Here is a 25,619-nt window from a genome sequence, read left to right on the forward strand (position 1 = left end):
CTATGAGAGGACCTTGTTAAAACATGCTCAAACTTCTGACCTACAGAAATTTCGAGATAAAAGAATTTGCGTCGTTTCTAACTGCTAACTTTATAGCAATTTGTTACACAGGGATAAAGACCTGATCTACCTTATCACGTTCATGCACAATTTAACCATGGCATCTGCTTTGTTTGGCCAATGGGAATTGGGAAAACCTGATGCAAGTAGAAGCTTGACAGGGGAGTCCTGGATTTCTTCACTGGCCCTTGCTGCCACCACAAAAGACACCTGGGCTAGGTTGCCAGAAGGGTGTAAGAGACACGTCGGGGAGAACTGACCTGTCCCATCTGGGGCCATCTAGACCATCCAGAACCAGGCAACTGTCAACTGACCAGAGGCACATGAAGGAGCCCAGCTCAGATCAACAGAACACGCAGCTGACCTACAGACTCATGAGAAATAATAAATTGCTTGTCCTTTTAAGTCACTAAGTTTGGAAATACATGTTATGTGACATTGGTGGCAGTAGAGAGTTGCCACCAATTAAAGCTGTGGGACATATTTGAGCATAAACATATATGATCACCTTTTGGGAGTTTTTTTTTTTTTAATCAAAAGACTCATAAGCATAAAGGAGAGATTGAGAATGCTGGTCAGAAAAAAGTGACGACCATTTGCTATAAACTCTTGACAAAAGAGAGATTCTTTTCCAATAAGATTGAAAATACATGTTTAATTTTCTTTAGCAATTTACAGAGCATATTTAAGCAATAGCAAAAATAAAGGCCACTTGGATCTTTTATATAAATCTTTCATAGAGACATTATCTTTTTCTTCTCTTCCGGGGCCTCAGAATTTGTCACGTGGGAGCCTTACTGTGCTCCCAGCAGCAGTGTTTTGGAGGTCTGGGAGGACAGAATCACGTGCAGAGGAAGAAGCCCATCATCCCTCTGCCTTCCATACTGCGCACCGTCCCCAAACTCCACACATTCCCTCCAATGACACAGGGTCCCCGACAGGAAGCCTTGTAGTTGTACACTTCCTCCTCTTGGAGGAACCGGCAGCTGGGGCGTGTGACAGACAGGAGAGAGGCCTGCAGATGGGACTAGAACAGAAAAGGGTATGCTCCTGCAAGTTAAGGGAGAAAAAGCAAATTGAAGATACTTTCCCATTCTGTGGGTGCAGTGGGGCTGTCCAGAACACAGAAGCTCTGGGCCACATAAGATGGGGGACTGTACTCCCTCCCTCCCCCCCGCAGAGGATATTTCTCTGTTCTTTTTGATCTTCCCAAACTCACCCCTGGGAACAACAGAATACAGGAAGCATCCTAATTCAGTTTTGATCCACTAAATGTCAGTACACAAAATACACTCGAAAGATCTTCCTCTGAAGTGATTTTTGTTTCCCGTTTTGGAAGAGCAAAATGATGGCATCTTTCCATAGCTTGATTATCAATTGGTTTATTAACAAACAACTGAAATACGTGCAAATGCTGCTTTTCGAATCTAGCCAAGTGTAAATGTATTCAGATCTGCCTGCATTTATCTATTTAAAGCCCACATATATCTCTTGCAAAATTTGTTTTGTTAGAAAAATAGGCCCGAGGCCATGGATAAAAGATGGGGAAGCAAACATATTGTCAGCAGTAGAAACATGTTCACTGAATGGCAGACACAACCGTGTCCTTGAGAGGAGTCTGAAGTCTTTGGAATGCTTCACAGGGACCCGGTCCTAACAATTGGACCAACACATTACTAGGGCGCCTTAGGGGCCCACCTGCTACTCTTTTGGGTGTTCAACTCCTCGGTGACAGTGCCAAGAGACCAGTGCCGACGTGCAGACCGACTGCACGTTGGGGAGAGACCCAACCCGCTGCTTCCAGGAGAACCCAGGGGCAGGAGTCATTCAAACACCAGGAACTGCCAAGCCCCTTGCCAATCACCGGCCACCCTGGGACTGGGAGGTGCCAGGCTCTGGGACACCACTCATCTCCTGCTTGCCCTGTAACTTCTCAGTTTTTGTTTGCAGACTGTCCTACCTCCTTGAAAGAGTCATCTTTTATCTCTAACATTCGCCTCCCTCAATGTCACGCGGGGTTCATACAAATACGTCATGCATTCCTTCTTGGTCCCTAAACCAGCTCCATTTCCTTCCAAACTCACTGAAGTATGAGGTAAACATATTTGTATGAAGGGCAAGGAAAACTAAAATTTAATAGCCATTCGTAAGCATTATATTCCTTTCCAGAATTCTGACTCAAATGGTGCTTGAAATGTAAAACTAAATCATGGGTTAAGGATATTAGTTTATAAGTGGCCTCTGCAGTCTGACTTGTGGGTGCTGAGGCCTTCAGCTGCTGTTCCTCTGGGCTTGTTAGGTTAGTTCAAAACCTCTCTCTGCTGGTTTTATGGGACCGGTTCATCACCTGTTTGCAAAACCTTCAGCTAATTTTTCACTTGTGAGCTCATCACATCAATTCCAAGCATCTACTCATACTTGCTGATTACCCTTCAAAGTGACACTGGTTTTCTATAAACAACAGAATTTCTATCTTTGTTCAGAGGAAACAAAGGTAAGCTACTTCCAAATGACAGCCTTTACACCGTCCCGTATTTCCTATAATGAATGCACTTCTGTTACCTCTAAGTACAGGTCCTGGGTACAGCACAAACCTTCATGGCACAAAATGGGGGAAAAAAAAAAGGCAGCTTGTTACAATTTGAGGAATAATATTCAGTCTTCTGTTGAGAATAGAGTTCACTTTTATGATCAAATCAATAAACTTTTAAAGATGTTAAAAACTGGTTCATTATTGCATGTATGTATTTAAAAAAAAATCTAACCTAGCTCACAGACCAAGAATGCTGCTATGCTTCTAGGGTGCATGATGTTCATTTTTAAAATAACTGTTGTTTATGGACCCAGAGGACATGTAAATTTGCAATATCCATCAGTCACTCCGTCAGAATCATAAAATCCTTCCTATCCCTCTTGCAAATCTCAAAGTAACATCACAGCAGGAATGTAATCAACCATAACAGTTCTATTTACAATATGCAATTTAACCGCAATGACACACATAAGAATTTCTTTCTTTATCACAAAGTTGTTTCCCTGAGACATTCGTGTCTTCCTATCAACGTGAAAAATGGCATCCAAGGGTAAGCATACTGTTAGCAGCACATTGCAATGAAAAAGATAATCTATCCGAAATTCTGTCCATTTCCATCAAAGGACACAATCTGGAATATCTAAAGGTACATAAAATATACTTATTATCACATTCAGTTGTTGAACATGAAGAATTTCACGTTTAGGTGGAATTTCATCCCAAGAGTCAAGGTCACCATAGAGAAGCACTGAGCTTCCCTTGCTCACAAGCCCTTCATAGCTGTACCTCCCGCTTGCCGAGGAGCTGAGGCCTGGTTCATCTCCATCGCCTAACCAGCAGATTTCTGTGTTCATGAATACGCACCATAGGAAAAGTAAAAGGCAAGCAATAAAAGTAGCTTACAAAGGAGTTTTTCCTGCCTTCAAATAGAAGCTGAAGCCATTTCTACAGGAATCCAGTGTATTTGCTGTACGTGGCTCACCAGTCCAATGAAAGAAAAAGAGACAATAATAAAAATAGTCTGCAATTCAGCCAATCAAATAGAGGGATGCAGATATGATGCCTATTAATACTGATACAACTGACTAAGCAACATTCTTGCCTTCCCACATCTTAAATATGAGTGGCGAGTAACTGATGATATTGTTGGAGTTGCATGCAATCAACCAGTCTTGTATCTGTTGCTGATCATCGTAGTATTTACTAGTCATAGATGGTACCTCTAAGAAGATCCTACCTCCTGATCACTTCCATCATTTGGGTAGACTGCATAACAGTGTTTCTTAATTAGGTTCTGCTTTCGAATGCCCAGCGTGTGCACACCACCCAGCGCCATACAAGTGTCAAGCAGCGTTTCTCTAGCAAGGTCCTAAAATTCACCCAGGAGCACTGGGTCTGGTATCCATGTTACTCTATTCCCTGGAGACCTCCAGTGAAATATCACACATCTGGAAGAACACAAGGTTAACAACCGGCAAGCACACATGCCTGCGGCAGTCACTTCCCTGCAAATGGAACATTTTGCTTTTCAAAAGCAAATTAAGGTTTCAAGTACACATATTCAGACAGAGTTGGTAGATCAAAACATCATTAACTGAAGCATTTGTGTATCCAAAGTGATCTGAAGAGTCTGATTCATATTCTGTCCCATACCAATATCCAGTGACTGAGAACGAGGCGAAGTCACAGGGATATCATTGCACAACAAATAATTCACAATTATTTGTTAATTATAACAAATTAAGAGAAAGAGAACAAATTTAAAGGCAATCAAGCAAAGATTATGGGGCCTATTACACTCAAGTAACAACTTCTTTGCACTAGAGGGCAGTTTGGAGAGTGAAAACAAGATGATCATTCTTGTTCTCCTGTGAGGACAGGGGGCTTCTTTTCAGGAAATCAGAAAGTGAGGGCTTTTGAAAGGGCAACATCGCTATTGGGATGAGACTCTGTGCACGAGACGGATCCCTTACCAGTGCCCAACTTTCTCTTAGAGGCCTGCTCTTGAGCTGGGAGAATGTGAATCCAGCAACTGATGGTCTATGAAGGGAATCAAACAGAACACATTCTTGACTTTGGCAAAAGAATGCATCTGTCAGCATAGAGTTGACAGACTTAAAGCTGCTGACATCCATTTGTTTATCTTTGTTAATTCATACTGGCTTCTAGCATAATAAATGCCACGTCTATGGTCTAAAAGAAAGAAATAGTTTGATGGAAACATTTTGTTCCCTTTCTGGTCAACTGTATGCATTCAAAATCACCTTCAAATAAATCATTTCTCTCTCTCTCTCTTTTTAACCAAGATGCAACTTCTGAATAGTATTCTTTTCTAAACATTGTTGACAATTTATTATCATTTGAGAAAGAACTTTATTGTTCAAACTTTCATCCCAACAGCTTGGTTTATTTCTAGGTATTGGCTTCTATCACAATTAAAATTTACGCCCTTGCCTCTTAAACAACAAGGAAATGTGCCCATTCCATACATGAAAAGATATAAAAAATAATAATGCAAGTTCAAATTCAGTTGGGCTAGGAATAAAATTTTACCTGGGTAAATCAACAAAATCATAGCATTTTGATTTTACATATACATTTCACATATGAATGGAATTGGTTTGAAAGCTGAAAATGACATTTTTCATTACTCTAATTGCATCTGTTATTTTAAATTACAGTATATTTGTAATCATTAATTTGGCTTAAAGACAAAGTTTCATTGGCAATTTTCAAAGGCATTAGTTAAAGGAAATTTGGATAGCCTTTAAGTGTTGAACAAACAAATCGTAAAAGTAGTATGGGTTCACATTAAGAGATTTTCTATACTATACAAAAGGCTATTATGTTTCAGACACTGTAAATATATGAACTAAATCCTGTTCAATCATACTAAAAATATATCAATGTAAATAAAGATACCAGAGCTAAGTGAGAAGTAAATAAAAAGCATAATTTCAGCTTTCAGATTACTAGTTATATATAATTAAAATGTTCTTTAAGCAGTTAGAAGTGCAGTCTGACTTGGCAATAAGGGCATTTCTGGATATTACACCAGTTATAAACCAGTTGAAGAGATGTTAGCCCAATAAGAATCTAGAAAATTTCCATCACAAAGTCTCTAGGAATGGAACACTATCTGGCATTCTGATTTCTAGTTTTTTTAGGAATGTCTCAATGAATAAAGATGGGACTTACATTTAATCATATAACTTGTTTTCATTTTAAATCTCCAAACAATAAAACACAGGTAATTTTAGTGAGAAGGGACTTAGAATAAGGAATATTGCATTGCTTTCATAGATTCTATGAACTCTTCAAAGTGCTCTAAAAACACTATAAGTTTGATTAGCAGCAAAGCATTCACCTAATCAAAACCTCTCCTCCCTCCCCCCATATATATGTATATATACACACACACTGTACAGCAATATATCCTATTAGTCTAACTTACATCCGACAATTTGACAGTTATTCCCAGAGGCTGTGCAAAGGTTACAAATACTGTCTACTGTCTTCAGACCACTAGCACCCACTGGTGAAGAGAGAACCAATCCTTTCCTTAAAACAACAACAACAACAAAATTTTAAATTTCTATTTTAAATTTCTTTTAAAATAAAGGAAAAAATTGGGGAATACAATGAATTGCCCAATATATTATTACTCTGGGGCTTGTAAATTTCTCTTTCTAAAACTATTTTTATATACAGAAGGCTAGATGCCTTTAAACATAGTTTCTGCAATCCTAAATATAAAACATTCTGCTGAAAAATATGACTTTGTTTTTTTTTTTGTTGTTGTTGTTGTTGTTGTTTCTTTTTTAACTTGGAGGAAAGTTCTGTGAGGTGCAAGTTTTCTCCCCACAGATGAATTCTGCAGCATTTTCTCCCAGGAGCACACTGACAGCCCTGTCATTCTGTGTCTACCACATCTGGGGAGCAGTCTTCCCATGCTGCCACGGCCACAGAACCTAGCAGAGGACCTTCAGAGAGAGGCCCTGGAGGGGCCAAGGCATCCTGGTCTTGTCTTTTCCACGCCCTTCCAGCAGCTCCCAATCCTTGGGCGTCTGGTAGAGCTGAAGTCCAGAACTTGAACTTCACTAGGAAAACGAAGTCCGTTCAAAATCAGGGTTTTCATCTTTTGGTTGGGTGAGTCTTGGTCCCCCACGGATAGGAGTGATATCTAGAAGATTCACAAGTGGCAAGCGTTCACTATAGTCATATATATTTGACTTCACACATGCAACTTCAAAAGCAGTAGCTCGGGGATATATGTAAATAAATCCCAGGGAAGAAAAGATGATTCTAAACATAATAGGATGGGACATTTTTAGAAAGCCACATTTTGCTGAACTTTGGGGCTGACGGGGTCTTTCTCAAATTATAAACTCTGTTGGAAATAATAACCCTTTAGAGAAGAAAAATAAACACCCACTCAAAGTAGCTTATAGTTTTAAACATCTAATTTACATGTTATCAGTTAATTAGGGGAAAAAGCAATGCAAACTATAGATTTTTCTCTTGCAAATTTTACTTCTCAACGCAGATTTCATTGTTAAAAATGTTAATGTGTACCCCTAAGTATATAAGGAGGATATGTCTGACGTCTGTTCACCCACAGGATTCAAACAGTTTTACTCTCACAAACAACAAGGATAAAATTAAGGCATGCTAGGCTGTCTCCTTCTGGTAAGGAAGCTAAATGTTTATAAATGTAAACTATAATTTAATCATACATCCCTGCAAAGATCGAGAATAGAGCGTGCTTTGGGCTGGCCAAGTTTGTTTTGAGCTTATTTTATTGTCTTCATACTGCTTTCTTCCTCTCAACTCATTCTGCCTCCCCTTCCCGGAAGCCTGGAAAGGAGGGATCCCCCACTTTGCTTAGGGCTCCTTGATGCTATTTTTGTTTCTGTTACTCTTTTCCTTTTCCTAATGCAGCATTTTGTGCCCAAGACAAGCTTCCTAAACAACAGTCCAAGTAGTCTCCCCATTATTTAAACAGTTGCAGTAACTGTCCCTGAAGAGAGCTAACGGATAATGGCTTTATCCTGAGGCTTTCAGTTTGATGATGGTGTCTCTCTATCCCTAACTAAATATTCACTCTGGGACCTAAGCTAAAAATGTGCATGCCAACAGACACATGAAAAATTGCTCCACATCACTTGGCATCAGGGAAATACAAATCAAAACCACAATGAGATACCACCTCACACCAATCAGAATGGCTAAAATTAACAAGTCAGGAAATGACAGATGCTGGCAAGGATGTGGAGAAAGGGGAACCCTCCTACACTGTTGGTAGGAATGCAAGCTGGTGCAACCATTCTGGAAAACAGCATGGAGGTTCCTCAGAAAGTTGAAAATACAGCTACCCTATGACCCAGCAATTGCACTACTGGGTATTTACCCTAAAGATACAAACGTAGTGGTCCAAAGGGGCACGTGCACCTGAATGTTTATAGCAGCAATGTCCACAATAGCCAAACTGTGGAAAGAACCTAGATGTCCATCAACAGATGAATGGATAAAGAAGATGTGGTGTGTATATATATACAATGGAATACTATGCAGCCGTCAAAAGAAATGAAATCCTGCCATTTGCAATGACGTGGATGGAACTAGAGGGTATTATGCTTAGCAAAATAAGTCAATCGGAGAAAGACAACTATCATACGATCTCCCTGATATGAGGAAGTGGAGACGCAACGTGGGGGGCTTGGGAGGTAGGAAAAGAATAAATGAAACAAGATGGGATCGGGAGGGAGACAAACCATAAGAGACTCTTAATCTCACAAAACAAACTAAGGGTTGCTGGGGGGAAGGGGGTAGGGAGAAGGGGGTGGGGTTATGGACATTGGGGAGGGTATGTGCTATGGTGAGTGCTGTGAAGTGTGCAAACCTGGGGATTCACAGACCTGTACCCCTGGGCCTAATAATATATTATATGTTTATAAAAAAATTTTAAAAATTATGAAAAAAAAAAATGTGCCATGTCTTGGGTTCATGCTTTAGCTCCTGTCTGGGTGTTTGGGAGATGCGTGTAAGTTTGAACTGATTGTCTGAAGTGGTAAACTTCAGTAATACAGAAATTATGTATGCAATTCTCTGTGTGACCAACATCACCAATAATATTTTGCAATGATGATGACAATGACAATTAAGATGATGACAAAAAGAACAAGAACAGCAGCAGATCTGGGTAGATGCTGGTGACTGGTGGGGAGTTCAGACCACTTGTCCCATTTCTAACCACAGCACTAGGGCTGATTTCTGAACTTGTGTTGCGTGTGAAAGATTGCACAAATACCGGGGTAAACAAGGTTAACAGATTTCTTACAGCGCATCTCAGACTCTGTGATATGGTAATGTGTGTCAACATCCTCTAAATTTGGAAAAGTGCACTTTCAGAGTTTCCCAAATCTATTTGATCACAAAATTTTATTTTTCAGGGAGCATCTATTAGCATATTTGATAATATTGGCTATTCTATGGAACCTATTAGGGAAAATACATTCTTCTGATTCCAAATTCTTGTTCATGTCCAGTGATAATTTATCACCCCCTATCTTTTGACCATGGAAAAATCATCACTGGCTACCTGATTTGGTTCATATTTGGAAATATGTGTATTTCTAGCTTGTGAACTCTTAGGTGCTTCTAAGTGGAGGCTGACTTATCTTTTGGTAATTAATTTGGAACACCAGTAAACGAGTACTTTAAGCACAACAAAGGGTTATTCTTACTAGTAAACTGTGAAGAGTCTTCTCTCAAGATATAGTTTCTCATTGTTATGAGGATGAAAAGGGAATATCATGGATATAAGAATGTTTTTTGAGTGATTCACTTTAATTTGGAGCATTTTAAGAAAATCTTATGTACGTCATATCCAACGTATTTTTATTGAACTTGATCATTTAAACCATGTCTCCATATTCTATGCACAATTCTGAATATAACTGTAAATAACTTTTTGTATTCATTATTAGGCATCTGATTATCTATTCCTTCAAATAAGAAAATTTGCAATGTCTTTTAATATAGGAGTACAGCTTTGGAAGTAGAAATAATGTTTGAATTTTTTAAAACTTAGGGATAGAACTGAAAAGGGATAAAAGTAAATTTAAAAATAAGACTAAAATTATGTTTTAAGGAAAAATAAGAGCTCTTGTAAGAGCTTCCCTAACTTCCTTACACACCTAGTTTTTCACTGATACTTAGTGTGGTTTCTGCAAAAATAAGAAGCCATTCAATGCTCAAGATCCTGAGTATCTGAGAATATGCAGACAAATTATAACAAAAGTGACCTTTGCCCCCACCCCAAGCCAAAGGCACTTAAAATAATAAGGAGCTAAGACTCAAGAACAAAGACAATCATTCTCTCTGGGGAAAGCTGGATGTATGCAGCCCAAGAATAGAAAATGAAGATTCCAAGTCTCTCCAGGGAACGTGAGAGGAGAGCAATTAGGAAGATGGTGATTTCTATTAATAATATGCCTTTGGAAAATGAGAATTATTCATCATTTGGCAGTATCTTGGAAATATATTATCAAGCCCAAAGAGCAAGCAGCTGAATAACCTTATGTGTGATTTATATAAACAACTTGTTAAAATAAGAGAAGTAAAAAAAAAAAAAAAAAAGTTGGAGACTGAACTAACCTCAAAAAAGAATCTAATTTCCATATAATAACCTAACAGGATGCTCTTGAGGCCTCTTTCTCTTACCATGGCGAATACCTTTAGAGACAACTTCTGGAATGATTTAAATAGTGGTCACAAGATAGCTTCAGCAGTGGGAAGGAAGGCAGCTCTGCCACTCTGAGAGAACAAACTAAAGGAACATGGAGCCACAGAGAGTGGGGCTGCTTATGATCAGTTTGAGGACTCGGTTGTGAGGGGCTCCTTGGAAAAGTCAAGAGACAACTCATGTGTAGACACTGTCAGTGCCCTCATCCCCTCATCCACAGCAAGCTGGCTTGCTTTTGAGCTGCCAGCGCCTGCATTTCTCTTCCTGAGGATTTCTCTGGCCTCTGGAATCTGTTCTGTTCACCCTTACAGAAGGCCAGAAATGCCAGGGAACTAACATTCCCTGGAGAAAGGCTGCAAACAATAACCAGTGGAAACAAGAACAAACACCCCAGGAGAGAGGACAGACTTCCCTCTGCCCTTGAGTGGGGTGGATACCTGAGGTACATGTTCTAGTACTGGCTCTCAGATTTCCCCAGTGAGACCTAGGCCCGGTCAGCCACAAGGGTTACTTGCTTGAAAATGAAACCTTCACTGAATTATTTCTTCACTCCCCTACCAGTGTTTCCAGAATTGCCTCCCAAGTAAACTAACTGCACTCAAATCTTTGTGGCCAATACTGTGCCCAACAGTAAAATGCAGGAATCAGAATTGGCCAGAAGTGATAAAACACTATATTTTTAGAGCACAAATAGTTCTTATGTTAGAAGATAATACACAGTAAACTGAGGCTTTTTACTTAGGGTAAGCAAATGGCAACACATAACAAGTCCCTCTTCTACAAGCATATCTTAAATTCACCAGAAGTGATTCTTTGTTTGTTGCATTCCCCCCTGCATTCTATACAAATAATGGGTAGATTTCAAAGATGGAACTCCGAGTTTACAGCTCTACTAGAAAGGAACAAATGCTTAATTTAAAAAATCAAAAACAAAAACAAAAAACCTAGAAATGCTTTTCCATTTCATTATGTTTCTTATTTTTTTCTGGGAGTAAATTACCACTAAGCTATCACCCTTTCTTTTCAACAGAAATATAGCAGCTGCATCCATACAAAAGATGGGCAACATATATTCTACCCATGGTTGTATCGGTCTAAGCCAAGAAATACAAAAGTGTTTAAAATAAAAGTTGGAAAAAGAAATCTCTGGAACCCAGGATAATTATATCTAACATCCAATGATCTCAACTGAACTTTCACATTTAAAAGAAAATTCTAGATCTCACCTGTTAGATGTAAAGTTGTAATAACCACTTTCCTCTAGGACTTCTTCAATCACAGTCTGACATTGAAAAAAAAATTCAGGTTAGTACTGAATTAAAAGCAACAAAATAAAATTGTTCAAAGGTACTGCAAAAACCTCACCTGCATCTGTTCATATGTTATTCCCTCCTCCAAGTCAGAGCTGGTACACAGACCTGAAATAGATAGGTTATGGGAAGTCTGACTTTCGGTTCACATTTTCTTAGTTGGACTTTGTTGACAATTACAACTCAAGTGTAGTGAAAACAGGGTCAACTTAGTCATGATGAAGAGGAGCACATTCCAAATTACCTTGCTTGGAATATTCAAATGCTTTGTTTCTCTTTCTTTATTTTTAAATTTTTTGTTGTTGTTGTTTCTCTTCCTTTAATAATGGCTCCTTTCGGGTGGCCATCACAAAATAATACACAAAGACTTCGGAGCATTTCTCGGGCTATAAATTGGGCAATTAAGTTAGAGAGGCATGTGTGAGCCTACCCATTTATGTGAACACAAAGGTGAGGTGAGGGATATTCCCAAAACAAATGACCCAAAGGGCAAGTTTTCTGATTAAAAAACTCTCCTTAAGCTACAAGCAAAACCAGTTAATGTGTGCTAGAAAGAAAATGAATTCTTAGAGGGAGGCAGAAGTAGACAGGGAAAGACATGAAGACCTGGCCCTTTCCGTGACTGCCTAGAGGGATATACAGCACACTTAGTGCTAGGAGGCAATACTTTCTTTGCCAGTGTTTTTGTTTTTGTTTTTCTCTTTTTTAAGCAGACTCCCTGCTGAACGGGGAGCCGAGGGGTGGGGGTGGGGGGGCTTGATCCCAGGACCCTGAGATCCTGACCAGAGCCGAAGGCAGACGCCTAACAGGTGACCCTGCTGGGTGTTCTAAGGATGATAGACTAGCACCTCACCCAACTGAGTGCCCCCGCAAAGCAATGTTGGCTAGCTTCTACTGTGATCAATTAACACCGGTGTGTGCAGGGAGGCCCAGGAACCCCTTCCACTTAGGGGAGACAAGAGGGAATGGGTTGAAGTGGAGGGGAGGCAGGAGGCTGATGAGTCCTGGCAGCTCCTCATCAAAGCTGTGAGCCAAGGTGTTCCCCAAAGTGCCTGCAGGTTCTGCTGGGTGAGCCTGTAGCCAGCCTGCTAGGACGGGACTTGCCTGCTCCACCCCAGGTTGGCCCCTCCAGCTGCCCTGGACATCTGCTGACTGTCTCTCAGGCCACTCTGAGATTTCCACCAGAGCTCCTGGTTTCATCAGAATCGCTCCTGTAAGAAGTCTGGCCTGCAAACTGACTGACCTGCCCTGGGGGTGTTTTTCAAAGCAAAAGACTTTAGCCAAGAGTTCATCTTGCTCTTGCAGGTTTCTCAGGGACTATTTTAAACAAAATTCGGCCTACAGGTTGGCTTTATCCCAGGAGTCCAAGACGTAGAGAAAGTTTGAGATTAATACATGAAATGATTTGCCTAAATTGAGGAGTGAGGGGATGGAGAGTCTCCCTTTAAACTATCATTTCTATCTATGCGACTGAGTGATGTAACTATAGTTTGTAGGCATTTGAAAACTATTAAGGAACCTTGAAATCTCAGAGTGGTTTGAAAACCTCTTCTGAGAGTTCAGTTATCATGAGAAGAGCTACATTATGCTGAGCCCCTGCTAATGGTCAAGTACCTTTTATATGTTTACACTGATTCTCACTATAGCCCTATAGTGCAAGTACCACATTTACCTCCATGTTATAGGCAAGGAAACTGGGGTTCAAGAGGTCAGATAATTTGCCCAAGGTCAACTGCTAAATGCTGGAGCTGAGATTCAAGTTTAGGCATCCAGGTTTTGAGAATCTGCACCTTTAATCCCCATGCTACATAGTCTCCTTATGTGAGATTAATGCAAAAAAGAAAATCAAATTAAATATGTAGATCCTCCACGTAAGTTTTGAATGTTCTTCATTTTGAATATTCAAAGTCTTCATTTCTGTTTTTTATCTCCCTGGATGCTTTTGGGCATTTGATTCCCCATCATCAGATAAGAAGAAATAAAAGGAAATACAATTCACTCAAACCGATTCTGCTGTTTGTTTATGGCATTAATAAATGATCAAAGAAGCTGCCACAATAGGGCATGATAAACCTCGCAGGGAACTTCTATACTCGTACTATATATCTCTTCCAACTATTGCCATAGATAATCAAAATAAGCTCTATTTTTCTTTTAAATTGAAGATAATCTTTTAAGGATAGCTGTTGATCCAAACAATATATTTACTTATGAACGTCAGATTTCCTATGGTGAAGACTATTACCTGTCGGGTCATCTGGGGACGAGCTGTTTCCACCCGACGGGCGATGTAATAAATGGTAATCTGCTGTGAAAAAGTTGGGCTCAATGGGTTCTGGAGATCCCTGAGATAACTGGAACAGAAAAGGCAAAGCCACATGTTATTCTACCGTCAGAAGCGAATGACAGGAGACCTCTTTCCCTATGTCTCGGCGTGGGGAATTTAGTGCTTGTGGTTTTCAATCTCTTGTAAACAGAGAAAGGCACATTTTCCTTTCAAAAGAACTTCTAAATCAGAGGCAGGCAAATTACAGTGAAAGCAAGGTACACATTCACTGGTCACATGAAAAAAATAAAAACAACTCTGCACTTCATGGGTTTATGAGAGCAAGATAAAAATGGATAGGAAAAAAAATAATGGCATAGGCTTGGGACATCAAAATGTTCTTTGTATCAGGTGTATGAGAAATAAACTCAATTATTCAGCAGAATGATATGCTTATTAGCCCACATCATCATTGTTTTTTGTGTATCTCCTCTAAACAAAGCCTTCTTGATTGACTGAGGCAAACAAGTTTCTTAACACATTTTTCTAAATTACCGTTGCTTAATTTTAATCTCCAAACATTAATCCCCAACACTCTAAAGGAGAGAGTAATTCACTAAATGACAGACTTTATTAAAGTTCCAATTGTTTGATGCTCTCCCACAAACCTGAATTTTTAAAGTGGAATTTTAGGCTATAAACATTTTACAAACTTCTTTTACCTTTAATTCCAACCAGCACTTGGGCTGGTCAAGTTTTCATGCCTATGTTAATATAACATACTTTTAAAATGCCAATTCTGTGCTCGCTTCAGCAGCACATATACTAAAATTCCAATTCTTACTAATAAACCAGAAATAAATGGCACAATTTAGACTATGCAACAGCAGTTACCTTTGATTCCCATATTCTGCTAATGAATTCGAATACACCATGGTTCAATACCTTGAGAAAACTGGCAGTATTCATTAAGATACAATGTTTACCATATGACTCTGTAATTCCACTCTTAGGTATACACACAAGAGACATGAGGACCTCTGACCCAAAACTGGAGAAAACCCAAATATCTACAGATGGAAAATTAGATAGATTGTGGAGTGTTTATACACTGGGATTCTGCAAAGCACAGAAAACAGCAACATGAATGAATGTTGAGCAAAAGAAGCCAAAAACACCAAAGAAGAGATCATGTATAACTTCACGTACAGGCATTTTCACAAGCAGACAAAACTAGAGTGGCGATGAAGATTAAGATAATGATTATGTTATGGCAGAAGATGGGATCTGACCAGGAAAAGGGAAGAAGGAGCCTTCTTCAGTACCGGAAGTGTTCTACCTAGTGAAGTGAGGGTGGTCACCCAGATGAGTATGTACGTGGAAGTCCACAGAGCCGTACAGGTTCCTCACTGGATGCATTCTGCATTTTATACCTTAATAAGAACATTTCCTATGAGTAATTGATCATTATTCCATCTGTGTACTTTGGACACTACAAATACAAAGTATTTCTGTGTTTACCAGTCTCCATGTTGCCAAAGACGACTACACTCCAAGAAAAAACTATGGTTCCATCCTTTGTTATTCTTGAAAATTTATTTTCCTTGCTTCACTGACAACTGATAAAATGAATGGCCCATCTGTAAAATGACAAGATCGTAATATTGCAATGCATTTGCAGTGCAGGAGGATCCGATGGCCACGTGACTTAGTAACATTCTCATCAGTGTTATTAGGATGCCACAGAGGTAGGCCTAAGCACTCTATTTCTCATAGCCACTCAACTAGGTTGCTCCAACTAAGTTTCTTGGTATGTCTTGCAATGCTGAGAATGATTTCCTGGTATTGCCTTCCAAATGACTTCAGATGGGATTGTTTTTCATGTGGTTGAACATAGGAGTAATTTGGCTGCCTGAAACGCTCATTCTAATTATAGAAAGCTTAGTTAAGTCAACTTAATTATTAAATAAACACCTTGGAATCCCAGCTCATTCACAGACAGGAAGGTGTTTAAAACTGCACAGAGAAATGTGTGAATTGTGAGCTGGGCAGGTCAAGATAGCCATTTTATGAAGATAAGGACCAGTCCTTTTCATTGATTCAAACCTTGAAAAGAGGAGCATTTGAGGATGCCGGTGCCTCCTACATTAACAGTCTCCTTCAGCTTAAGAACTGCAAATCCTCAGAGGGATGGGCCCCGTGGATGAAGCCAAGGACTAAAATTCATTGGTCTTGTGTTTAAATCCCAGGTGCATTTATTTTTCTTCCAGAAACTTCCCAGAACTTCTTGCAGTTCTATTTTCTGACATACATATTCTTTCAGCACATCTTTTTTTGCCCCTTAACTCTGTGTCATGCTCTGAGCAGGTCTTGCAAAACAGAGATGGAAACCACAGGATCTCATATACCAGTGATCTATCCAGCTTGTTAGCACCATGCCAGGCACCAGGGAGGATACAGCAAGGACATGGCTTGCCATGTGGCTGGGAAAATGGGCTCATGTACATGAACAAGAAGGAGAATAAACTATGAAGTGTAGAATGAGGTGGGGAATTCTGAGCTTCCAAAAAGACCAACATGATTTTCAGAGCTCTGTAGCAGAAGCACTGGAGCCGAGCCTTGAAGGATGGATTTGGTGGATGCAGGGAAGCGAGGCAGACATTTCAGGTGAGTGGAACTTGGGGGCAAAGGCTGGGCCCTGCCTAGCGGTAGCAAGGTGATGAAAGGGTGATGACATGAATCCATGTTATAGAGGTGAGGGGATCTAGGTTGAAGAGAGGAAGGCAAATGCTGTTCATTAATTCAGTGGGGATTTTTTTTTTAATTTTTTTTTAAGATTTTATTTATTTGACAGAGAGAGATCACAAAGCAGGCAGAGAGGCAGGCAGAGAGAGAGAGGAGGAAGCAGGCTCCCCGCTGAGCAGAGAGCCCGACGCGGGGCCCGATCCCAGGACCCTGAGATCATGACCCGAGCCGAAGGCAGCGGCTTAACCCACTGAGCCACCCAGGCGCCCCTCAGTGGGGATTTTTATCAACTCTTATGTGTCACAGATCCAAACAATGAAAACAACCAATGGTGGCCAAAAATTGTATTCTCAGGGGCACCTGGGTGGCTCAGTTGGTTAAGCGACTGCCTTTGGCTCAGGTCATAATCCTGGAGTCCCGAGATCGAGTCCCGCATCGGGCCCCCTGCTTGGTGGGGAGTCTGCTTCTCCCTCTGACCTATTCCCTCTCATGCTCTCTTTCTCTCTCATTTTCTCTCTCTCTCTCAAATAAATAAATACAATCTTTAAAAAAAAATTGTACTCTCACTTCCTTCCTAGTTAGGGAGGACTATAGCTGTCACATGTCCATCTGAATCTACATGAAATTACAACTGCACGGAATGCATTGAAGGACGGGCCGGTGGTTCTGAGAGGTAATGGGCAGGTTCAACTTAGACAGGAATGGCTTTCCTGAAAAAATGGCGCACTGAGAACTGAAAGAATGGGAAAGAATGAGTGAAGGATGCAGCAGGAAGATCTGGAAAGGTGGGAACACAAGCATTTGCAAAGACTTAAGAGTAGGCTGCATGGTGGACAGACGGGATCTGCGGCTGGTATGAGACCGTGAAGAACGAGAGAGGGATAAGATGAGGACCGAGAGGTGGGCAGGGCTTGGACCAAATGGGACCAGGAATACTGTGGGGATGATTTGGCAGTTTCTACTTAGAGCCCCTGAACAGCTTTCTGTGTGTCTGTGTGGGTAGGTGCGTGTATGACATGGTCAGATTTCTGTATTGAAACAGTCATTGTGGTGCGATGTGTACCAGCAGTCTGCATGGGCTGGGGACATCCGGGTGGAAGCTCCTGCACATAATGGGGGCCTAGAACGCCAGGTGCCAGTGTTTAGACGGTGAGGCAGGAAACTGGAGGCTTACAAGGTTTTTTGGTATGCTTAAAAAAAAGAACAACAACAGCTGGTATGTTTAGAAACTTGGTCTGGAAAGATGGATTGGAGAACAGGGAAGTCAGCCAAGAAGTTGCCCAGAGAAGCATTTAGACGTTGAACCAGGTGGTAGCCAAGAGGAAGATCGAATACTCTCCTCTAATAACACCAGTAGCTCCTACAGCCACTTACTGAGTCCTTAAACATTCCAGACACATCAGATGTTCTGTTTGGTTCCAACAACTACCTCTAAGGTAAGCATTATCTCCGGTTTACAGATAGGGACATTGAAATGGAATTTGCTCAAGGGTCATAGCTGGTAAGTGGCAGAACTAGGGCTATAACCCAGGGCTTTAACATCAAAGGGCGAGCAAAACTGCCTACAGGAAGACAGTGCAGGTGTTAATGACCTATGGGACAAAAGAAATAACATGGAGAGGCTGAACATGACTGCAAGGTTTAAAGATTGAGCAAAAGGAAAACATTTCTCCAGTGATAGCGATGCAGATGTAGGAAGGAAAAAGAAGGTGGTGAGCCCAATTCTGGACACACCAGATAGGCAAGAAAAGGCTCACCCCGTAGGCTGACTATGGATGCTACCACAGAATGGTTCAGAGCAGCCCCTATGGCGGGCAGAGGCCCCGAGGTGGTCCAGCAGTCCTGGGCCAGTGCCATGTGGGCCCTCTCTTGCCTCTCAAACATTCAGCTTAGAGGGGTACTCCCATCTTTGGCATATATGTTCTCTTTGGAAGAATGCTTAAGACCCTCTTTCTGAGCTGACATGAAAGGGTTCTCCTGCTCTGAATAAACATCTACAGTTCAAAAGAGCCAATGACTGTACACACTTTTGAAACAAAGCCAAGCAAATATTAAAGAGAACAGACTGTATCACTGTTACTACCCCCCCCAAAACTCACTCAACTGATTTTGAGCAAGTATTAAGCAATTTTAGCACTTCATTGTTCTATTGAGATTCTAGTACTTTTTAGGCCAAACCTAAAAGAGAAACACAAACTGTAATCTTCATTAAATTCCCCAAACTATATCTTCTCTCCCATATCATAAAATAAGGTTATCTTTGCTGCAGAACAACTACACCAATTATGTGGCATCTAATCAGCTGACGTAGAAAAGAAATGAAACAGCATAAATGAAATTAGGGGCTAGAAGGGATAAAGTTTTTAACGTGTCACATCACACGGCCCTCATCAGTCCTCTGACCTTTTTTTCCTTTAGGTTTTGCTGTCCTCTTCAACTTAGTTATAATATGTTAAGACATAATATATTGTCTTATTTTTCATCTTTTCTAACCTACAGCTCCTTTTTGTTCTTTTTTATGAGGTTTCTTTAGGCCACTTTGTTAACAGACATGTCCAGTATTTATATTCCCTTTTCTCTGATATGGAAGTGCCCACGCACACATATGCATGGTGCCTTCACAGGATGGTCCATCATCATGTCCATGGGATGCACATCGCATCCCTGCCCTCAACCCTACTTCCCGCAGAAGCAGCCTTGCTGCCCTGCTGTTTACATTTCCACCAAAGATCATGTTTAGCGAAGAATTCCATAACTTAGCAAAGACTGGCAAACCACTGTCCTGTGCTATTTCCAACCATGAGCTCCTCTTCCCAGGACCTCCATTCAGACACTGAAGGTGGTATCCAGGGAGAAAATGAACAATGGCCTGACCCTGCTGGGCGGGAGAGCCCTGTTCTAGGAGCTTCTCCACTCGGTCCAAACAGGTTCGTGCTGGGCACTGCTGATTTATGATGCCTCCATGGGGCCCTGACAAGGGCTAGGTAAATATAAGGCATAATTATTATGTGCATCAAGAGACATTAATTAAAGCATGAAGAGAGGAGCAATCTGCTAACTGGAAAAGAGCCGGAAACCTGGAGTTGGGAATTAGAGACTGCCAGCTCCTGAATCAGGTAAGCTTGACCTTGCTGATCTGAGTTGAAGTACAGATTAGGAACCAAAGAAAAGTGCTCTTCTTTCCTTGCAGTTTCTTTATATAAGAACAAGGGTCATTTTTCCTGTACGATTCCCTAGTCTGGATTTCCTGCTTATCTCCATGGTGTCATTTCACATGTTCTCTCGTCCCATGTCTCTGCTACGCGTGCGTAGCTTGAGGTAGAGCAGGGGCTGGTAAATTTCTTTGGTAAAGGGTGAGATAGGCAATACTGACAGATTTACAGGCCATGTAGTCTGTGTCATGGCCACTCAACTGTGCCTACGTGGTGGTGAATGTGACCACAGACAATATGTGAGGGAGGGCGTGTGGTCATGTTCCAGTGACTTTATTTCCAAAAACCATATTTGGAGGCTTCCTCGGATGCAGATCCAAGCCTTTAGCAAATATACTTCATGGATGGTACTGCACATCCATCAGGAGCCATATAACGTCTGACTGCCCCTTTTTGGGGACATTAGCAAGCCACTGGGATGATGTCTAGATCCATCATTCCATTAGAGGCTGCAGAACGGCAACATTTTTTTATTCCTCTAGTTCTTATTAGCTGAAGGACTACTTTAATAAGAAATTTCCCCTTCATCAATTTAGTTACCCTGGGATAGAATTCATAAGGCAATGGCACAATAAATGCTTGATTCGTTCCTTTTGTAAATAATTTTCAAAGTAAAGAGTTGGTTACTTAGCATCCTCCAAAGGAAACCAATGAAGGATTTTTCTTTTTCTGTCATGAACTCTTAGATTTAAACTTCAGTTAATTCTTTCAATCCATTGCAGTCATTATTCTTATTGATGCTCTAATTATCCAATAGCTAGCCAGTGGGAGCCTCTTTAAGTTGGTGCCTGAGTCCTTTTGACACATCCTCAGTAATCCTTGATGGCATCCTCACTACACGATCTATTATGTCAAGACATTCCACCTAATTTAGTCCCTGCTCTAACTCTATCAGCAGTCAGCTGTACCTCCGAGGAGGCATGAGTGCTAAGGGAGCTAGCTCACTGCTGCTTGTTTAGTTTCAAGACAACTTAGAGAAAATATTAGGATATACGTGCATTTTAAAAAAAGATTTATCATGAATTCATACTCATTCATACTGGGATCTCCAATTCTAATTTGAATTAATATATTCCATCTTGTTTCTGTTTCTCCTCTCTCCCATGACGAAAATCCTAGTTTCCCAAAACACTATACAATTTTATTCCACTCACAATTTTTAGCCAAGGTTGAGCAGATTGGACAGAAGATCAGCTTAGGTAAGTCATAAATAAAGAGCTTAGTTTCTTAGGAAACGGCTTTTCTATTCTTTCACTCTTCTGTATATCCTGCTGGGTCTCGGGCCATTCATCAGAAGGCACAATCACCCCATAATGATTCCTCAAACCGGAGACATGGGCTCCCTGGATCTCAGGACAAGTTTCAGAGGGGAAGGTGGAAATCAAGTGCATTTTATGAACTATCACTGCTTGCTTCTTCCACGGCCCTGGGGTGGGTGACTATTATTCAAAAAGGCTAACTGGCCACTCCACCAAGATTATACAGGGGATAAAAATCCATTTCTAAACAAAAATTGTCAAGAACAAAAGATTAGACCAAAAAGGGAGAAAAACAGAGGCCACAGACTCTTCTCATTTGTGTTTAAATGAGGGCAGGAGGGCTTCTTTTTATATCCATATAAAAATATATAAATATGGTATATGTCAATGTATGTCATATAATATGTTATATACATCAATAAAGAAGAGACCCAATATAGACTATATTACACAGAATTTATTTGTCAACATAGAATATATTCTGTATTCGACCATCATACACTGAGCTCTATCATGTGCCAAGCACCGTGCAAGACTGCAGGTAATCAAAGATGAATATAACACCCCCACTGATTTTGGGGGCAACAAAAATGTAAGCTAGATAAAAAGCTATTTAAAACACAACAGTATGAGGGACTCCTGGGTGGCTCAGTTGTTGGGCATCTGCCTTCGGCTCAGGTCATGATCCCAGGGTCCTGGGATCGAGCCCTGCTTTGGGCTCCCTGCTCAGCGGGAAGCCTTCTTCTCCCTCTCCCACTCCCACTGCTTGTGTTTCCTCTATCACCCTGTCTCTCTCTGTCAAATAAATAAATAAAATCTTTAAAAAAACATTAAAAATTTTTTAAAAACCCACAACAATACAGGAAAAAGTGCCTGAAGCACAGAGAAAGGGGAGATTAATTCTGAACAGGGAAAATCAAGGGAGATTTTTATGGAGGAGCTGGCCTCTCAGTTCAGTGGTGGAGAATAGGAAGCATGTTAATATTCCAGGCAGAAGATCAGTTTCCGCATAGAAGAGGAGGCCTGCCTCCACGATCAGGAGGGTAAACACCATGATGGTATGAACCACCACAGCTTGTAATTATCAGAGAAGGGGACCATAGCATTCCTCACAGGAGAATTTAAACTGCCTCTAAACGACGCTGAAAAGAAGGCTAAATCTATGCCCCCTTAGATTCCCTCACCCAGGCTCCCTGAACACCCTCTACCACCTCATTAATCCATTTTCATTCCCCAAACCAAGGACAGAAGGTAAGTGCTCTGAGAGAGGCTGCCACTGTACAGGGGAAGGCCACCAAGGCAGGCGGAGCCATTTTAACGAAAGAGAATCTTTTTTCTATCAGGAGAGACAAGAAACACAGCAAGGGAAGGATGCAAACCAGTACACCTCAGTAACAAAAGAGCAAGTGATCTGTTTTAAGGACGTGCATGGGTGGAAAATCACAGCATTGGGGAAGAGTTGGAGGCACCTCTGTGCATCAGACAGCCTGCTGTGGGCACTTCCATCTCTTAAAGCTGGGATTTCTATTAAAATAAATTTGTGTACAAACTGGATTATTCTGCATATCATTTTAATAAGAATATTAAAACCTAGCAACATGTAATATTTTCATGGGAGATTTGAGCCTCTGTCTTCCTAAAATATATTTATTGGTACTCACGGTACAATATGTAAATATCATAAAACAAATATCCGCAATCTCATCCACTTGTTTTGAGCTCCTCGAGCTTTGTTTCTGGGCTTGATTTGCCGACACAGCCCGTGAAAGGAATTGTGCTCTTTCATCTCTGATGAGATAGGTTTCTGTTTTGTTTACCTGCCACTGTTATCTCTTTTCCCATCTCCAGTTTGTGTAGTTGCAGACACCAGAGAGGGAAGGCAACAGAGCAAACACACTGTTTGCATTTCTTACCAAAGAGTCCATCGTACTGCCTGAATAAGGAGTATATTTATGCTTAAGACTGGATCCAGGAAAGGAGAAACTTTAAAAAGAAAAAAGTTCATTGGCCATGTGACTGTTTCAAAGTTTAAGAAGATGATAAAACAGATGATAGACAGACAAATAGATAGATGATAGATAGATAGATAGATAGATAGATAAAGACAGATAAATTAAAATGGGAGCAGGCCCAAACTGCTTGGGCCTCAAGTCTTTCTGGGACAGGAGAAGGGGAGGTTGTGACCACCTCCAAAGGATGTATGGAAATGGCTGCCAGCCAGGACAAAGGGGTTTCCTGTCATCAAGTTGTGCTAAATAGAGATAAATAATTTTCCTTCTGTCTGGTTGATTTAACTTCTCTGTGATTTCGATTTTGTGTATGTGAACAGAAATATTTACTAACACCCGAGGTCTAGGAGATTATAGAATATCGAAGATGGAAAGAAGCTTAAAAATACAGTTGGCTCTTAAACAACATAGGTTTGAACTGCATGGGTCCACTTATATGTGGACTTTTTTTTTTTAAATTTATTTATTTGACAGAGATCACAAGTATGCAGAGAGGCAGGCAGAGAGAGAGAGGAGGAAGCAGGCTCCCCGCTGAGCAGAGAGCCCGATGCGGGGCTCAATCCCAGGACCCTGAGATCATGACCTGAGCCGAAGGCAGAGGCTTTAACCCACTGAGCCACCCAGGCGCCCCTTATATGTGGACTTCTTATAGTATAGTACTGTAAATGTATTTTCTCCTTCTTATGATTTTCTTAATATTTCTTATTTCTAGCTCACTTTATTGTAAGAATACAGTATATAATATATAACATACAAAATGTGTGTCAATCCTCTGGTTATGCTATTGGCAAGACTTCTGGTGAATACCGAGCATTTAGTTAAGGTTTTAGGGAGTCAAAAGTTATACACGGATTTTCAGGGAACCTGGCTGGCTCAGTCGGTTAAGCATCTGACTTTTGGTTGTGGCCTAGGTTATGATCTTATGTAATGAGATCAAGCCCCAAGGCTGTCTCCACACTCAGGGGGATTTGCTTGAGATTCTCTCCCTCTGCTCCTCCCTCACTTGCATGTGCTAATGGTCTCTTTCTCTCTAAAATGAATATATATATATATATTATATATATATATATAATATATATATATATATAATATATATATATATAAAGACTTTCAGCTGTGCAGGAGCAGGGGATCAGTGCCTAATCCCCATGTTGTTCAACGGTCAATAGTGGTTCATTCCACTCTCATAGGTGATCAAAATCACAGCTTCAGATGGTTAAACGACTTGTCCAGAGTAGCACAGCTCAATTTAGAGGCTTGTTGGAGAACGTTCTAATAAAATAGTGGGATAGAATTCTCTTTAAAAAGGCTAAATTATATTTTTGATTAAAGATATTTAAAGACATTCATTCTTAGGAAAACAAGTAATCACACCGAAAGAACTTCCTATTAAGCTTCTGAGGTGATGGCCACAGAAATAAAGGTGAGAAAATCAGAAGCAAAGACATCCTCAATTTCATACCATAAGCAGTGCTTATGTTCTCATCCCCTTAAATTCCTATGCTGAAACCTAACCCCCCAGGTGATTGTATTGGGAGACAGGGTCATTGCAAGGTAATTAGGCCATAGGACAGAGCCCTGGAGTGCTCTTACAAAAAGTGCTCTTTGAAGAGGCCCCAGACAGTTTCCTTGCCTCCTTTGCCAAGCGGGGACAGAAGTCACAAGTCTGTAACTGGAAAGAGGGCTTGTACCAAACCTGACTATGCTGGCACCTTGATATTGAACTTCCAGCTTCCAGAACTGTGAGCAACCTCTGTGGTTTATAAACTCCCCAGTTTATGGTGTCTTTTTTATAGCAGCTTGAAAGGAGTAAAACAATGATAACATCCTTTAATAGAGGATAGAGTTTAAAGTACAAAGCAGAGAAGGTATAAAATTTAGCTTTTCTGACATGTTTTTGTTAGCCAGAGAAGAACTCCTAGGTGTTGAATACTGTACCTTTTTAATTTCAGATTTCAAATTGCAAGGGTTACTCTGCTGGCTGAAGAGGGATTTCTTGAATCTCTCTATAACCCTTCTTTTCAAATTGTGGTGCAAAGCTGGAGGAAGCTGCATACAATGAGAAAACAATTATTATAAGCAAATTGTTAACACTGCACAGATGACTCCCAGGAAGCATTCACTGAGGGTCAGTGTAACAACATTAATTCAACAGGACTAAAAAAGAATAAAAATTCTACTTCAAATAGCATGATGAGGTATGATATTGTTTCATTCCATAATCCAGAAGGAATACGTTACTCATCTCTCTTTCAAAAGGCTGCTTCTATTTATCCTATTGTTCTTTCATTTTATTGGTATTATTTTCACATAACAACAACATTGCACCTATAAACTGAATTTGGTAAAAGAGACTTCACAAGGAGAGATGCATTCTAGCAGATGTTTAGTGCTTATGTCATGCCCAGAATTTTGCTAAACAAGGGAAGCAAGGCATTTGTCCTGATGGATCTGATACTTTAGAACAGGAAGTACATA

General features: G+C 40.5%; 1 protein-coding gene across 4 annotated transcripts in view; it reads right to left on the reverse strand.

Annotated features, from left to right (window-relative positions):
* Window positions 1-5,042: 5,042 nt before the first annotated feature.
* NEK10 (NIMA related kinase 10) overlaps window positions 5,043-25,619 on the reverse strand; it is a 215,596-nt gene continuing 195,019 nt past the window's right edge. For all 4 annotated transcript variants that reach the window (XM_032861000.1, XM_032860999.1, XM_032860998.1 and 1 more), the window contains 5 exons: window positions 25,080-25,190; window positions 13,896-14,004; window positions 11,706-11,758; window positions 11,567-11,622; window positions 5,043-6,776 (listed from right to left, as the gene is read on the reverse strand). In XM_032861000.1, coding sequence (XP_032716891.1) covers window positions 6,728-6,776; window positions 11,567-11,622; window positions 11,706-11,758; window positions 13,896-14,004; window positions 25,080-25,190 — 378 coding nt within the window. In that variant the 3' untranslated portion in view covers window positions 5,043-6,727. The remainder of the gene's footprint in view (window positions 6,777-11,566; window positions 11,623-11,705; window positions 11,759-13,895; window positions 14,005-25,079; window positions 25,191-25,619) is intronic.

This window comes from Lontra canadensis, unplaced genomic scaffold, assembly GCF_010015895.1.
Source record: "Lontra canadensis isolate GAN:19392208 unplaced genomic scaffold, GSC_riverotter_1.0 scaffold20, whole genome shotgun sequence".
NCBI lineage: Eukaryota > Metazoa > Chordata > Mammalia > Carnivora > Mustelidae > Lontra > Lontra canadensis.